Source organism: Asterias rubens, chromosome 22 (genome assembly GCF_902459465.1).
Source record: "Asterias rubens chromosome 22, eAstRub1.3, whole genome shotgun sequence".
Classification (NCBI taxonomy): Eukaryota; Metazoa; Echinodermata; class Asteroidea; order Forcipulatida; family Asteriidae; genus Asterias; species Asterias rubens.
The window spans coordinates 3232370-3250390 of NC_047083.1; the positions used below are offsets into that span (position 1 = coordinate 3232370).

The 18021-nt window shown below is 40.8% G+C and overlaps 1 protein-coding gene across 2 annotated transcripts; it reads right to left on the reverse strand.

The window, feature by feature from the left end:
* Window positions 1-1511: 1511 nt before the first annotated feature.
* On the reverse strand, window positions 1512-17380 carry LOC117305262 (palmitoyltransferase ZDHHC17-like). Of its 2 annotated transcripts, XM_033790095.1 has the most exons (14): window positions 17265-17380; window positions 15880-16160; window positions 15205-15492; window positions 13972-14134; window positions 13057-13164; window positions 11439-11578; window positions 9724-9824; window positions 8580-8704; window positions 7435-7591; window positions 6774-6857; window positions 5695-5852; window positions 3883-4001; window positions 3539-3714; window positions 1512-1742 (listed from the first exon to the last, which is right to left on the reverse strand). In XM_033790095.1, exons 2-13 carry the CDS (start codon window positions 16155-16157, stop codon window positions 3549-3551), a joined length of 1887 nt encoding a protein of 628 aa, XP_033645986.1. In that variant the 5' UTR covers window positions 16158-16160; window positions 17265-17380; the 3' UTR covers window positions 1512-1742; window positions 3539-3548. The 2 variants fall into 2 exon arrangements, with proteins under 2 accessions (XP_033645986.1, XP_033645985.1); XM_033790094.1 differs by lacking the exon at window positions 1512-1742 and having other exon boundaries at window positions 2350-3714.
* Window positions 17381-18021: the final 641 nt, after the last annotated feature.

The following is an 18021-nucleotide window of genomic DNA, read 5'->3' on the forward strand; positions in this document are numbered from 1 at the left end:
TGATAGTCATTAATATTTCATCAATGACAAAAAGTGTTGTTTTTACATTCGTACCCGTCCATTTCGTATGATGACTATTTATACACAATTACTGTTTAAAGGCGCTGTCCACTTTTGGTAATAACTCAAAATAATTGTTCGCATAAAACCTTATTAATTTGGTAACGAGCAATGGAGAGCTATTGACAGTATAAAACATTCTGAAAAACGGCTCTCTCTGAAGTAGTTTTTGAGTAAGAAGTAATTCCTCAGTTAAACATTACCTCACGCTTGAGGTCTCGAAATCAAGCATCTGAAAGCACACAACTTGTTTGACAAGGGTGTCTTTTCTTCCATTACTATCTCTCAACTTCGACGACCAATTGAGCTCAAATTTTCATAGGTTTGTTATTTTATTGCATATGTTGAGATACACAAAGTGAGAAGACTGGTCTTTGACAACTACCAAAGGTGTCCAGTGTCTTAAACAACATCACCCACAATCATTCAAACCCCAATCAAATTAACTAAATCAAACCAAAATCATAATTCTGCTACTCCAGATTAACAAAGAAGATAAATTTCTCTCATGATAATCTCTAATCTCTAATCAAAAATAGTGACAAATGTGGATTGTACATGTATATTTCAACTGCTATGCAATGCTATAGCAGTCAGCAACATTTAAATATTAAGCTTGATTCTAAAGCTTGATTTGTTATTTCAACTATAATTTATCGCTTGGAAATTAAATACACATTGATTATCAAAGTTAAATTAAAAGTTAATTAAATATTTCTGTGTAACATCAAACAACATTACATAATAAATTTATCACCAGAAATACGTATTCGGTTTTGATAGTTATAAATAAAAAAAATAAAAAATAAAAAAAATTGCTGTCAAATTTTCTCAGAATATTGTCATCGGCTGTTTTGGATGTTGACAAATTTTGCACTGGACGTGTACATGAAACGAATACCATGGCATTTAACACCAGGGCCCAATTTCATAGAGCTGCTTTTTAAAAGCAAAACTAATTGGATAACTATTCTCTTCCAAGCAAATACTAGCAGGATACCATCCACAAATGGTACATGTGACATGGTAGTTTGGCTGGTAGTCTAAGCCATATAGTATCAAACATTGCAAGAAACCGCTCCCTCTGAAGTAATGTAGTTCATTTCGAGAAAGAAGTAATGTTCCACGAATTTGATTTTGAGAACTCAGAATTAGAATTTGAGGTCTCGAAATCAAGCGTCTTAAAGCACACAACTTCATGTGACAAGTTTTTTTTTCTTTTTTTTCCCATTATTATTTCTCAACTTCGACGACCAATTGAGCTAAAATGTTCACTGGTTTGTTACGTTATGCATATGTTGAGATACACCACCTGTGACGACTAGTCTTCGACAATTACCAATAGTGTCAACTGTCTATAAAGCACACAACTTCATGTGACAAGGTTTTTTTTTTTTTTTTTTTTTCATTATTTCTCAATTTCGACGACCAATTGAGCTCAATGTTCACAGGTTTGTTATTTTGTGTATATGTTGAGCTACACCAAGTGAGAAGACTGGTCTTTGACAATTACCAACAGTGTCTAGTGTAGAAGACTGGCACATTTTAAAAGGGCCCAAAGTTCGAGTATAATCTCAAGACTTGCACAAATCTGTAGAAGAACAAGCAAGATGATCAGATAGAGTCTGCTACACTTCAAAAGCCAAGCTACTTGGGTTCCAATTTCCAATCAGACCGTTGCTCTACATGGAGAGTCGACAGATGGAACAACAATGAATGATGAACGGCACAAATATATCACAAAAACATATTATTGACTATTGAGAAGCAATAATAATAATAATAAACTTATCTCTATAATGCAGCTGCTACTATTTACATCGTCATAAATATCTTATCCAAAATATACTTTGGACACATCGACTTTCGGACAGCCGTTAAGGGGGTGGGCGAATAAAGGTCAACAATCAACATCTTATTTTATAACTAGGGCCCAATTTCGTAGAGCTGGTTAAAAGGTAGTGGACACTATTGGTAATTACTCAAAATAATTATTAGCATACAAACTTACTTGGTAATGAGCAATGGAGAGCTGTCGATGGTATAAAACATCGAGAGAAACGGCTCCCTTCTGAGGTAACGTAGTTTTCGAGAATGAAATATTCTCCACTAAAATATTTGAGTTCGATTTAGAGACCTCAGAATTAGATTTTGAGGTCCCGAATTAAGCATGTGAAAGCTCACAACTGTGTGCGACAAGGGTGTTTTTTCTTCCATTATTATCTCCCAACTTCGACGACCAATTGAAAGTTCCTATTTTCACAGGTTTGTCATTTTGTGCATAAGTTCTGATGCACCAAGTGAGAAGACTGGTTTTTGACAATTACCAAATGTGTCCATTGCCTTTAAGGGTAATTCAAAACAACAATCAGCGGAATTGATCCGTTTTGTAGTTAATAAATATGTACAAAGCTGGTCATTCCGCTTGCGCCCCTCGGCCGCTCCGTGGGTTAAATATTTTCTGCAATTGTCCCCTGGTGACGGTTGATTTGGGTTGATAGCCCAAATAAATAGACCGATCCATTAGGCTCCGCCCACGGGGCCCGTGTGGGCAAGAACACAGGAGCCTCTCCTATGTCATTCTGCACAACTCTGCCGTGCGTGCCAAACATACAGTCGGTCTTTACAGTGTTTGACTTTTGGTTGTGCATTGGGTTGTGATTGGTGTATACGCAATGGGGACGCGCTTAATGGATTGGTCCATTAAATGTAGCCCTCACTCTGAAGTGGCTTTCTAATCTGACGGTGCGAGGTTATATCCCTCAAAAAAAAATTCAGGAGTCATGACATCGCATCTTTTCAGCGTCCTGTGTCAAAGGTCAACATGCACAAAATGTCGTCCACTAAAAAAAAATATAACTTGTGTACATTGTGCAGATGCCAAGTGAAGAATAAACTTGAATATAAAGTAAAATTACCCCCTTGATTCATCTAATATATAGTTGCTTGGTTACAATTTTTACGAAGACTTTTGGATTTACATGAAAGATCGCATCAATAAAAAAAGAGAAAGAAAATAATGTACATTCCTTTGCATACAGGAAAGCTCCATTAAAGAAAGAGACTCATACATGTCATAAGACACATCTTTTTCATCTAGCAACTCACACCTGTTATCTTTATGTAATTCCTTTTTCAAACAGTGGACTTAATTACATTGAGTCATGACCCGAGAACTTCAATGTAACACTCTCTCTCTTTGGGTGACTGAGATCCTTCTTGACCATTACTGATACATCTTCTCCATCTGACAACTCACACCCGTTATCTCCAAGTAATTCCTTTTCCGAACATTTGGACTTAACTTGATAATGAACAAACTAAGAGGGCTGCTGACTGCCCCAGGATAATTAACTGCTCATCAATTAAAAACACTCACTCACTTTCCGAGTTTTTGTGGCCAAACTCGGAAATTCTTTAATGGAGCTTTTCCCGTAATGGACCCAAGTCATTTCTTAATAAGGAAGTAAACCCTGACCTTTGACCTATCAGACAAACTGGTAATTCTCTCTGTTGTTGGTGCTGACAAAGTTGGTGGCACCCGATTGGCTGAGATCCGTTGAGAACTGGGCGCCCCAGTCTACTTTCATTGGTCGACAAAGACCCAGGCAGGTACACTCAAAGAAATCAACGAAGTTGCGCAAAACACCCCGACTGTAAACAAAGCAAATGAAGGTAAACAAATCTAAAAGTTTGTTTTGAGAAAATTGTTTCTGCCTACAATTGCTTGTTGCCAAAATCACAACATTTTTGGTAAACAGACTGGAGCATTGACAAGTTGGATATGACTTTAGGAATTATGGATTAAGGATTGATACTTACTGAAAGGGATTAAAAAGGTTTTCATCCCTGAATGGACCTTTAGGTCTCTTAGGATCTCTGAAATGCTGGTACTTTGCATGGTTCATTCGCTCATTGGTCGTAACACCAAGGTAGATCACCTGAATGACAAAACAAGAAAATGTTGTTTTAGAGCAAAATCATAATAATGATAATAATAAAGCGTTTTTATATAGCGCTTTTCACGCCCGAGGGGTGTCTCAAAGCTCTTCTGACATTATTACCCCTGGTCACTGGGCCTTAAATCATTCCTTAAACCACCTCAGCTCCCAGGGGAGTATACGTACAAACTAGGTGCAATATATGCGCAACTCGGCTAAACCAATCACAAGAACCATCTCTGCCCTCACAGGTACCCATTTACCCCTGGGTGGAGAGAAGCAATTATAGTTTAGTGTCTTGCTGAGGGACACAAGTGTCACGACCGGGATTCGAACCCACACGCTGCTGAACAGAAGCACCAGAGCTTGAGTTTGGTGCTCTTATCCACTAGGCCACGACACCCCGATGTGTGTGTGTGTAGCAGTTATCGTGTAGCTGTTATTGTCAGTTCCGCTTCTGCCGTTTCGACCATTCCTCCTTGGACAGAAGTCTTAGGTAGTCCAACCCAGCTGTGCTGTGTAGACGCTTGCCTACTGTCTTGAGGTCTCGGTCGAGCACCACTGGTAGAGTGATACGAGGGCGTCCTCGCAAGACGTCTACTCCAGGTTCCGATCGGAAGTACTTATCTACGAATAGTTGATCGGGTACATCTCGCGGGAGCCGCAACACATTTCCGAATAGTCGCCAGTGTGCTTTGATGACCTTGATGTGGACCGGTCAACTTTTGCAGCGAAGGTACATTAGAGTGCCTTGTTGGAGATTCTATTTGACCAACGAATACCAATGAGCTGCCGTGACTGGTAAAATCATGGTATCTTATACAAAATTTGTTTAAATGGTACGCGTCTGTCTGAAGGTGCAAAGCGAACATGGTGAAGTTGGGTTACACTGCAGGTCCCGACACCTATTAATGCAGAGAGCGGCAGACCATGAATCATCTCCTAAAATGCCCCCTTCATGTACTCAATCACAAACTACTACTGCAAGAAAAAATACTGAGCCCTTAGGCACTTAAGGCCCGGTCACACAGGCCTCGAGAACGAAAACGAGAATGTTAACAATGCACACTCTCGATTGGTTGAGTGAGCGGGGGCATATTCTGCGTGGAGCAATTCAACCAATATAATGTGTAATCTTTATCGTTTGTGATCTTTGTCCTTTTATTTATCGCTGCAGTGTGACTCTGCCTTCATGTTAGAGATGACCGATGGGTGTGATAAAGCGCTATACTCAGTCTCATTATTAATGAGGGAATATAACAAGCTGTTGCAAACAACTCAAGCAACCGAAAGGACTTTGGTATAAATAAGTGCAAAGTCTTGTTAATGGCCAGGAGTTTCAACCCTAGCAGAGTCTTTCTTGAAGGCCTTCGAGAAAGACTCTGCTAGGGTCAGTAAAGGAACATTTATACAGAATTGGTTTTGCTATCGAATGACGTTACTGGCAGTGTAAGCACTTTACGTAACCCACCATATACATAAACTGACAAACCTGTTGAATTATTTATTTCTCATCAAATATGACATTTCACATGTTTCAGGCAGAAATAATTCAAGGGATGTTTTCCACTTCCACCATCATTAGACCGCGTAAGTTTGATGCAAATCTGTGCTCTTCAGGATTTTGTTTTCTTACCAATTCTGTAACGTTCCTTTAAAGTAGTTTGTGTGTATTATTATTGTATTACTGTACCTGGTAAAACTGACAAACAAACAGCATGGCGACCCAAACCATGTAGACAGCAACCTGTAGACTCATGATGAATGTCCATGGGGAACAAGACATGACCTCACCGATGAATATCCAGACCCCATTCTCTTCAAAGGAGGTGTTGCAGGACTCGAGCCAATCTAGTAAAAAAAAAAAAAAATGTGTCATCCTGTAGTGTACAGAAAAATAATGGCAGACAAATATAATCATTTTTTTAAATAAGGGAATAAAAGGGTAGCGACGAGTTCTTAAACAGCTTTTTAAAACCGGCGGGGTCGTTGCCGTGTAATAAAAGCCCGAGACGAGGCAAGGGCCTTTATCCCACGGCAACGACCCTGCGAGTTTGAGAACGAGTCACTACTCTTTTATCCCATTCATAAATGCCTTTTCGGTTAAAAGGCGTAATACAGTTAAAAACTCTGTAAAACTTATTCGTTTCCGACGTGCTTGAGCTCTGTAGGTCCGTGTGTTGCATTGTTATGAATGAGTTGACAGTTTCCAGATCCATTTGTGTGCGTATAGTCTTGGTGCAAGACGTTCTCGTTTTCCTTTCACACACAGCGCGGCCAACTCACCGACAGCGCCCGCATCGCCTGTAACATGAAATGTCTCGCACCAAGACTAGCGCGTAGTATCCGAAAACAACCGGTTATAAACAGAGCTCCAGCTGGTCATTATCAACTGTTTAAACACCCCCACGTAACGCACTCTCCACCAATAGGAATAGCAAAGTTGTGCGAGGTATTTATGAATCAATGTTTTTAGGTGTACATTTAGATGTTCATCTTAATGTAAAAAGGAGGGCCAAAAATAGGGGCAATTAAGTTTAAGATCAGTTGTGTAAGCTTGGGTGTGATCCCTGGTCACAGTTAACAGTCAAAATGTCGTCTGACTGGCACCCCCGAACAAAGATTTTAACAAATTGGGAGACCCCCATCAAATGGCTAAATAACCCAGTTGGTAGAGCACTGGCTGGTTAAATCTGGAGGAGGCCGGTTCAAATCCTGCTCTAGTCAATATTTGTCTTTGGTTCACCCCCAACTCATGTTGAATTCACTTACACATTGCGTTGCCGACAAGGTAGAACACCGCGGCCAGGGGCAGAAATCCCAGGTACATGATGAAGTAGCGATGATTCAGAGAACCTAACCATAACAAAGATATATAAAGAATTAATTGATCCTTTCCTTACTAGGTGACTTTAGTCCACTGCACTCATACCCCAATTCCTACCATAGGCGATTTTAGTCAATTGCACACATACCCCCTTTTCTTTACCATACATGTAGGCAGGTAGGTGACTTTAGTCTACTGCACTCATACCCATCTTCCTTACCATAAGCGACTTTAGTCAAATGTACCCTTTTCCCTCTTCCTCCCCATAGGTGACTTTTATCAACAAAGCTTAGATTACACACAAACAAGCACTCAAGCTTGAGCACATAGGCAATTTGTAATAAAGTTGTTGTTCTGTTCATGCTCATACCCAAGCTTACAATCATTGCATAGGAAATACTGTCCAATGAGGTTAAATTAAATAAGGTTGTCATAATGCAACCTCGTCCAATTGGAGTTGAAAGATTTGAGTTGCCAAACAGGCATGGGGCAACTTAAGTTATTCAAAAAACATTGTTCAAAAGGCATCTTCTCTCGTCTTGTGTGGAGATTTTGAGTTGACTGAAGATGAATGAAAAACCGACAACAATGAGAAACATCACTTACCAATACAGTTGTCTACCCATGGACAATGGTGGTCAAATCGCGCGATACACTTGTCACATGATGAGCAATGCTTGGATCTGATTGGTCGCTTTATCAGACAGGTCGTGCAGAACTGGCTGATGTTGAGTCCGGTAGTCTCAGCCAGCTCGATTATTGTCTGCAAAGAGTTTCCAAGACACATAAAAAACTATGAATGCACTATCAATCAGCTACCTGTACCTGTTAATATCTGGTGTCCCCATCTCTCCCCCCCCCCCCCCCCCCCCCCCCCCCGCAATTACAGGAAACCTAGATTCATTCAAGAAATTCTGAGTGTGGTCACCATTACTCTGAAAGCATACATTTTCACTTATTAGGTGTGTAAACATTGGATGCGTTCGATTAGCTTCCCTGTGTCGACCCTGCAGTGCTCATTCGAGTCAGTCCCTGACAAGTGCTAAATGAACGATCACTCACCCTCTCGTCGTGATGTCACGCACCTTGGGCCAGCCCCAAGTGACCCGTTCCACAAGAAGGGCACTTGGGGTTGACCCAAGTGAGCCCCTGGAATGCATCAAAGCTATTTGAACCAACCGGGGCCAAGCCAGGGAAGCTAATAGAACGCACCCATTGAATAACTTGGGTCATTAAACTTTAAAAATGGATTGGCAGTTGATCTTCCCGAGGCAGTCACTAGCACCTCTGGTTTTTACATGATCAAAGTCCACTGTTTAGAAAGGGAATTACATGGAGATAACAGGTGTGAGTTGCCAGATGAAAAAGGATGTTTAAGTTTAGGCTCTCAACCATTGATGATTGCCCTTCCCATCATCGAGCGATATCTACATGTAAAGAAGGAACCTTGTCCAGATTTGTCCAGGACAATCAGCGGTTAGAAAATTTTCTTCCATTATTTTCTCGCAACTTCGTCAACCAATTGATTGTGTGCATTTCAGCGAGTAAATACAGTCAGATGCAAATCTCGAAAAGAAAATTGGCGTCACAGATTTATATCTGACCACGTGTCCTGGATTATTTTAGACAAGACCCCCCAACAACTATAATCTTGCATAACTGAAAAATAAAAATACCCGCCTGAAAAATAAGTAGCTGAAAAAATATATTATAAACAAATAAAAACATTCAAATGTAAATTTAATTCTTACCCTCTTTTGGTCTTCTTGTGAGTTCTTGACCACTCCTGGGTTGAACCGCCAACACTTCCAGAAGGACCAACACATGGAAAACGAACTTAATACAAACCCGATCTTTAACCAAAAATCACTGAGATGTGAGAAACGTCAAGGATGTTTCAAGCAAGAATGATTTATTAATTTTGGTTTTTACCCATACACCGATGTGTGTTAGCACTGTATACTCAGTACTTTCCCCCGAGTCCTGTGAACAAATATCACAGGCATGTTACTCGGGTGGGATTCGAACCCACGACCCTTGCAATTCTACAGCAGTGTCTCACCAACTAGACTACAGATGTTGCCCGGTGGCTAGAAGCAGTTCGAATCCTATGTTTTGGCAGCGGGTACCGCAACGATATAAGAGATGTTAAATTTGCATCAGGAAAAAAAGAATATTAATTTTGGGAAAAAAAGAATATTAATTTTGGTTTTTACCAACACACCGATGTGTGTTAACAAGAATTATTTAGTCATTGAAAAAAAAGTAATAGTAGGAACTTTTTTATTGAGTGCAGGGTCTAGTCTACACTAGTCTACATAGATCTTAGCGCAAATACTCGGTACGTGCTCCTTAGGCTGTTAGGCATGGAATGAGGTGCATGCTGGTCTAGCTCAATAGGTTAAAGAAATGAATCATATTAGCAATTATGGAAAGCTTTGCGATAACACCTTGTAATGACCATCTCTAATGAGCTGGGGTGGTTCTGAAAAGAACCGTTGGTTTCAACTCGACGGTTCGATCAGTATGCTCTGAGCGTCTTCTGGAGAAAGCAATGTAATCAGAGCATACTTATCGAAATGGCAAATTGAAACCAACGGTTCTTTTCAGAACCACCCAAACCCATTAGAGATCGTCATTACATGGTGTTACCGCAAACCATTCCATACTGTATTTCCACCATGCAAAATTTCAAATCCTACATATTACCAATGTCTGGGCGATTTTAAACGGATGATTACACGGAAATGAGCGATCTCGAAAGGGTTAAAGTATTCCTTGTCGCCACAAAAAAAAATATTCAGACAAAATCCGAGAATCTGATAACATAAAAAAAAAAAAACTATTCTTATACATTATGAACTATTTTAAACATTTTTTTTTTTCAAAGGATATAAGGCCAGAAATAGGCGAAGAAAGTAAAATTAAGGATGACTTTAGTAGATACAGCAGTGGCTATGGGGAAAACTTTAGTTGCACGATTATCAACAAAAAACCTGCAGACAGGGGAAAAAAAAAATATAAAAATCAACATTGTTCTGTTGTTACAGTTCATTTATATTAATAATAATAATATCAAAGCCTTATAGCTCACGCGTCTGCATGTACCATACAAGGTACTCAAGGTGCTGAGTACATGCATATAGACCTCTCTTTTGCAACGTCACAGCCCGAGTTTTTGCCAACCCAGATTGGAAAACTATGGAAAGCCGTAAGTGCAAATCAAGAAAAGATCGCTATTTTTTGTAACAATGTAACCAAATTTGTCGATTTTGTTTAAAACAAAACAACTAATGATGAGAAGTACTTTATTTAATTGAAAGTTTGCAGAAAATGTTGAATTTTGTTAAAACATCTGTTTTTTACGATTTAGTGTTTTACTAACATTCGGCCGACCATGCCAACCAAGGCGGTTTGTTGATCAACAAAAGAAAGGTCTATATACAAACTCCCAGGTCATGAATTATAAGACCCAGCTATGTACATGTAGCACCTTATAATGGTTTACAAGGTGCTACGGCGCATACAGCAGCCACAGCCAGGAACACCGGGGAGAACCCCTTCTCTTTTCGATAAGTGCACTGGGTTCTTTTACATGCGTTACACAACACATGGGACCAACAGCTTTACGTCCCAACCGAAGGACGAAGCAATGGTTAACATGAGAAATGACTTTCAATGACGTAAAATCACTGACCTCGGAACGTGCAATCCAGCAACAAATTTAGAGTTCTTAGTTCAAACACAGCCTTAACTTGTGGTACCCAATTCTGAGTAAGCCTTCTACCAACTCATAAATTTCTAAAGAAAATTTGTTTTGATTTGGGGTTGGAAAAAGAAACATTGACTACAGCAGGATTTGCACCAACAACCACCATATTAAAATGTAAGGGGCTCTAGTAACTGAACTATCTAATGTATAGGATGCTCCCTGACAGTCATCTGAAAGCACACAAAGCACCGGGGGAAGATTGGGGTCAACCAAGGGAAGCTAAACGAACGTACCCGGTATAAACAGATTGTGAGAAACGGCTCCCTCTGAAGTAACGTAGTTTTTTGAGAAAGAAGTGATTTTCCAGGAATTTGATTACAAAAATTAGATTTTGAGGTCTCAAAATCAAGCATCTGAAAGCACGCAACTCTGTGTGACAGGTGTGTTTTTTCTTCCATTATTATCTCGCTACTTCAAATTTTCACAGATTTGTTATTTTGTGCATATGTTGAGATACATTTGTACACCAAGTGAGAAGACTGGTCTTTGACAATTACCAATCGGTCCACTGTCTTTAAGATAAACTTATAACACCTAAAATTGTACCTACGGCAAATGCTCCAGTCCGGCCACCAGCGAAAAATGTTGTGATCTTGACTAATTGAGCTAAAATTTTCACATGTCAGGTTTGTTATTTTGTGCATATGTTGAGATACACCAAGTGAATAGACTGGTCTTTGACAAGTACCAGTAGTGTCCAGTGTCTTTAAGGACACAAGAATCACTACTGGGACTCAAACCCACAGTCTGCTGATCAGAAACGCCAGAGTTTGAATATGCCACTCTTAAACGCTCAGCCATGGCACTTCAAACAGTTGGTTACCAGACGAGTTCTTACCTTAGTAAAACATAAACCAATCCCATGGCCATGAGAGCCAGACCAAACTTGTAAGAGTAAGGGATGCTGAGGTCTGGAATCAGACCAGCTAAGATCATCAGGGTCCCTGGGAAACACCACATCACATACTGACGGAAAACCTGCAGGTCAAGACAAAGTATATGATTAGAAAATATAAAGGTAAATTTCAGGGTGCGTTCGATTAGCTTCCCTGTGTCTAGCCTTGACTCAAGGCTGTTGGCGAAGTGTGCCCCGGCTCGGTGCGCGGCACGATTCGGCATCAAAAACTGCACGCAGTGTGTATGGTATGTATGGGGGTGCACTGGCGGAATTCAGTGATGGGGACCTGGGATTTTGCAGGTCGCGACTGGCTGTAGCGCCTTGATCAAGGCTACCCTGTGTCGATTGGGTGAAAGAGCTAATCGAACGATCACTCAACCTCTCGTGGTAACATCATGCACCCCGGGCCAGCCTCAAGTGACCCACTTCACAAGCAGGGCATTGGGGGCTGACCCGGGTGAGCCCCTGGATTGACGTCAAAGCTATTTGAATGTACCGGGGGCAGGTCGGGGTCGACTCGGGGAAGCTAATCGATTGCACGCTCAGTTGTAGTTTAAAGACCATGACACTAATACTTACTCACTGTGAATGAATCTGTATGTAATATCCTAATTTACCAGTGGAAGTTTCAAGCTTCATTAGTCGTAAAGTTTTTGAAAACAAAAAGGTGAAAATCGCAGAGTATTGTTTCAGGAAAATTGCGTAAATACGCTGTACATGTTAAAACAAATATTGGTGACATTGTTTGACTAACTTCTCAAAAACTACAGAAATAGTTTAAGGGAAGCTTTCTACCATCATAACCTTCGTACCGTCTTTGATTAATGTAAATAATAATATAATTAATAATAATTAATAACCAGATTTGTATAGCGCCATTCAATCTAGATCATGGCGCTCAGCAAAAACAAGCAATGAATAACCAACACAATTTTAATTGTATTGGTTTTTCATTGGTCTTTAAAAAGAGCAACTGGAGATCTTGTTGACGAAGAAATTTATGAAATCATTTGCTAATGATTTACATGAACCGGTCACAGGGCGGAGTTTAGTGTTCGTATTGAAAAGTGTCCCAACTGTTTGGAAAATGCCTTTTGTGTCAGCATGTTTCAGTTGATTAGCGAAAAAGGTTTGTGTCAAACAAAAGTACACAAACACTTTAGTTTAAAGACACTGGACACTATTGGTAATTGTCAAAGATCAGTCTTCTCACTTGGTGTATCTCATCATATGCATAAAATAACAAATGTGTGAAAATTTGAGCTCAATTGGTCGTTGCGAGATAATAATGGAAGAATAAACAACCTTGTCACACAAAGTTGTGTGCTTTCAGATGCTTGATTTTGAGACCTCAAAATCTAGTTTTTGAAATCAAATTCGTGGAAAATTACTTCTTTCTAGAAAACTACGTTACTTCAGAGGGGAGCTGTTTCTCACAATGTGTTATACCATCAACAGCTCCCCATTACTCATTACCAAGTGAGGTTTGATGCTAATAATTATATTGAGTATTTACCAATAGTGTCCATTGACTTTAAAATGACTGGACTTGTTTTACCTTGCTGCCTTTCTTGTTACCAGTAGACGCTTCACCTCTGTTCTCTTTGATGCGTATTGCAATGTAGCCATTACGTCGTGACATGGCAACATCCAATGGGGTTTCATGCTGGGAGATAATAATAATAAAAACAATGATGTACATAGAACAGTTTTTTTTTCTTTCTTTAATGCAAGTCGCCTGACACACAAGGCCTGAAGGCCACGTCAAGGTGTGGGCTACAATTATTTTTTCCAGAGGCCGTTGCCACCTACTCCTAGAGCTGAAACAGGGTTACCCCTTTCACAGTCCATACGAATGTAGGCTTGGGTATCTTCAATTCGAAGCCTAGCAGGTAGAGCAGAAAGCACTACCTCCCCAACTTTATGTAGAAAGTGTCACGACCGGGATCCGAACCCACACCCTGCTGATCAAACACCAGTGCTTGAATCTGGTGCTCTTAACCGCTCGGCCATGACACTGCCACAAATGTGAACTTTGTTTACAATAAGTGTGACCTGGTACTAAACATTCCTTGTGTTTTCTGGCAGGCAAGATACTGCACTGGTCATATGGGAAAGTCAAAATTTTAACTCCATAAAATGGCCGACTGTGTAGAACCCACAGAATAAGATTTTGAATACGGAGCTCTTTACCGTTGGGCAACGACACTTCCAACGTTGGGTTATCAACTCACTTACCTTCGCTCGTACCCAGCGCATTGCTTTAACCAAAGGCGCTGGGATGGGCAAACGCATCATGCACGCTCATCGTTTTAATAATGCGCAGTCCCATCATGCATAACACTCACACTGTACCATTATTTCTATGCACTGTACGCATGACGTACTTCCTGAACAAGAATCTGTTCAAGCGATTAGCCCATCCCAGCGGTCCTGGATAGACTGGCCGCTGGGGCCGAGCGAATTCACTTACCCTGCTATTCTCAATGAAGCTATCTGCGCCTTGCTGGAGTAGCGTAGTGACTGCTGCGGTATTACCCACAGCTGTTGCCCAGTGGAGGGCAGTATTCTGGTAGTGTTTGTCCTGTAGGTTGGGACTGGCACCCAGGGTCAGCAGTAAACGGGTTGGATCCACACTGAAATTATACAAATAAATAAAATTGTAAAATTACATACAACAGGGCATGTACAACGTTAATCCCCAGCCGTGACACTTGTGTCCCTAAGCAAGACACTTAACCATTGCTTCGTCCTTCGGATGGGACATTAAGCCGTTGGTCCCATGTGTTAAGTAACGCATGTAAAAGAACCAAGTGCACTTATCGAAAAGAGAAGGGGTTCGCCCCGTTGTTCCTGCTCCGATCGGTAGCAAATTGTGCTACAGCATCTTGTAAAGCATTACATGGTGCTATCAGAACTAGGTCTCATAATTCAAACGTAGTCCCACAATCTGGCAGGAAATACTGTATGTTACAGCGCCAGGAGCGTCACTGTGTGACGAACATACATTGTGCACTTTTAATTATAAGAAGCCACAATTATTATTATTATTATGATTAACCAACTTCAGGGGGCCACACACTCATAAATTTGTTTTGTTCAATTAAGTGTAGCCCTCAACTTGAAGTTGTTAGGCTTTTTCTCATAATTTTTACATGTGTCTCGTTGCGGTACCATCTGCTAAAACATAGGATTTTAACTGCCTCTAGCTTCCAGGCAATCTCGGTGACCTAGCTGGTAAGACACTGCTCTGGAATAGACCCTTCCTATGAAATATGTAAATTGCACGTAGCGCGTGCGCACTAACGTTTTGGTTGGCAAAATGAGGGAACATCGCGCTGTTTTGTACACGGCTAATGGGTGCGTGACGCAGACGCGACTGCGTGTCTGCTTAGTGCACAACTCTCAGACTCTATGGCATTTGCCAACCAACAGGGTCTGTGCGCATGCGTGAATGTAATTAGCATGTTTCATAGGAAGGGTCCATTGCGAAGGTCGTGGGTTAGACTCTGATTTATGATTTTTTTTTTTTTTACAGAGCCCAGGAAGTACAGAGTACCGGTATACAGTTATTGGTGTAAAAGGGGTAAAACCAAAATTAACAACCTTTATCTTCGATGCAAATTTCCATCTATCTCCGATGCAAATTTCTATCTATCTTCTCATAATTTGTTTTTGTTTTTTAGTTGTAGTTGGATCTACTTACGAAAAGGTCCTGTAGCATGCCCACATGAGGGGAGACATCCCGTTGCCGTCCAGCATGTTTGGATCTTGTCCCTTAGCGATGAGGTACGCAATGATGGCCGTGTGTCCATACTGGCATGCCAGGTGAATGGCACTGACCCCCTCACCGTCCCGTAGCGATGGATCAGCCCCGTATTGCATCAGCAGGACCACCATGGGTAGGTGGCCTTGCCGTGCCCCCCAGTGAAGGGGCGTTGAGTTGAGGTCACCCCCGAGTTGGTCGATTATTGCACCTTGATTTATCAGATACCTGCACAGACAAAAGGGCAAGGGGATGTATGAGCTCGGATTGGATATTTGGCGAAAACTAGTTAGTGGCCTACTGGCCTTTACACTTCGTTTTTAACATGGCAAGGAAACCAAGGTAAAAGGAAATTGTACAGATTTCTACTGAGTGCATTTCAAAGGCACCAAGGCAAATGACCAGAGTGTATGGAGGCAATCGCCTTCGTTGCCTCCGTGAAGTATTACATGTAGGCCTAGGCCTGGTTGGTTTTTGGAAAAAATAGTTAGCAACCTGACGTATCAAAACTACCAGAAACTTTCTCTTCGGCTAAACGTCAGGCCATTAACTATTATTAGGAAATGATTACATCACAAAAAATTAATTTGACATTTCTCTTTTAAACTTTCTCACTTTGCAATATCCAATCTGTTGTTGATGGAAGCCCAGTGGAGTAACGTTACGTTCTCCTTGTCTGGTTCCTGTACATCCAACCCGTTTTCCACCAGCTCTTTGACTCTGTCGAGGGCACCATACTGGACGGCTTTAATGACATCGAACGTTGACTGGTCTGGTTTGGACCTGACTTGCTGCTGTGTAGGGGAGTCCGTTGAGTGGTCGGACACCATGAGCTGTGCCGGGAGTAGATCGTCAGCCTTGGCCTGCGTAGGGTATGGCTTGAAGTCTTCCATTCTCTGAAACAACGTTGGTAGTTTGATTTTAGAAAATCAAAATCATTAAAAAGATTATTGTTATTGATATTATGCACTGATGACTTACATTTACCTGCCGTTCACGTATAGAGTTAAATAATAATAAAAATAGGCCCAAAATATTACTTGTATTTTTAGACCCCCATCCATATTTATTTAAGGAAGACTGGGTGCGTTCGTTTAGCTTCCCTGGGTCGACCCCGGTCTGCCTCGGTACGTTCGAGTAGCTTTTACGCGGCTCATCCAGGTCGACATCAGCCCCAGTGCCCTGCTTGTGGAGTGGGTCACTTGGGGGTGACCCGATGTGCATGACAACCCACGAGAGGGCAAGTGTGATCGTCCGATTAGCTCTTGTCAGGGGCTCGCCCAAGTGAGCACCGTGGGGCCGACCCAGGGAAGCTTATCGAACGCACCCTATAACAACCACACACTCACACCGACACAGGGAGCCTTTATTCAGCTTTTAGTTTCTAGAAGCACATGTACATGCAGATACATGTATACATATGGATGATAAAAAATTGATCTCAGCAGAGCCTGCTGACCGAGACAGGATGGACGAGGAGAAAAAGGGAGAGTCAGGGCATGTGGGTGGGAGAAATCGCGATTTCGCTTTCTTTTTAAAATATTTTACTTATACTAACTAGTGAGTTTTTTTAGGTTAAGATTTGTGAGCAAAATATTACTTGTTAAAACCGGTCCCATATTTTCTATAAAAATTGTTTTCATAAAAAATATAATTATATTAATAAGATAAGAATAAAGATTAATTTGAAAAATATGATTTAATTTTAATATTATTATTTTTATTAATTTTTATTATGAAAACAATCTTGTTTGCACTTAACTAAAAAAAAAGGAAAAAAACTTTGAGAAACTGGTGGCGAGGGGGTAAAATTTGTCCAAAGTTTTCCCCAAAAAATTATAGCACAAACCACCAGCCGCACAAACCGGTGCCTTTTTGCGAGCCGACGATCGGAGCGCGCGGCCGACCAACCCAACCCCAAGTCGACGAAATAAAGCACTGAACATTGGGTCGAAACAGCGAATGCTACATCCCATTTCAAAAAACATATTCAATCTTACCTGTTTTATGATGGAGCAGTACACGGGTCTTCACACCTGGAGTTATTCAACTAATTCAGCGGCAAATTTGTCCGGTGCAAGTTCAGGTTTTAGATTCAGTACTGGAAGCGGCCATGTTTGTTTTACGATTGAACAGCGCAATGCATGCTGGGATTACCTCATGTTTCACCACCCCCCCCCCCCTCCAGAATAAAAAGTTAAAGGTGTGCGACGACGCTCTTCGTAAATTAATACGGTGTCCCAACCAAAACGAAAATTATTTGTGTGACTTGTTTGACTAATTTTAAAAAAAAACTAAAGCACCTCAGTATAAAGTAATAAGTTAGGAGACGCTTTCTACCACCGTGTAAATTTAATCTTTGGACAAATAAATTGTTCTTTTTGTCCAAAAAAAAACACCACAGACAAAATACTGGCACACAATCATCACACAAACACAAATAACCAAACCAGGGGAAGTGGATGGACTAATTTAATTACACAGTCGTACCATGCAATTTCTAGGCAAGTGGATCATTGTATTCTATTGAACCCCTTTCTAACCATGCATATAACAAACGGTTACAAACACTATAAGAGTCAAAGATCACTCGACCATCCAAGGAAGGCAACCCAGGTCGAAATTCCAGTTGAACCTAGTTAAACTGGGTTTAACTGGAACTAGTTGAAACCAGTTGATAAACTAGTTAAACACAGTTAAAACCAGTTGGTTTAATATGGAAAATGGACAGAGACCAACTGGTTTATAATTTCAACC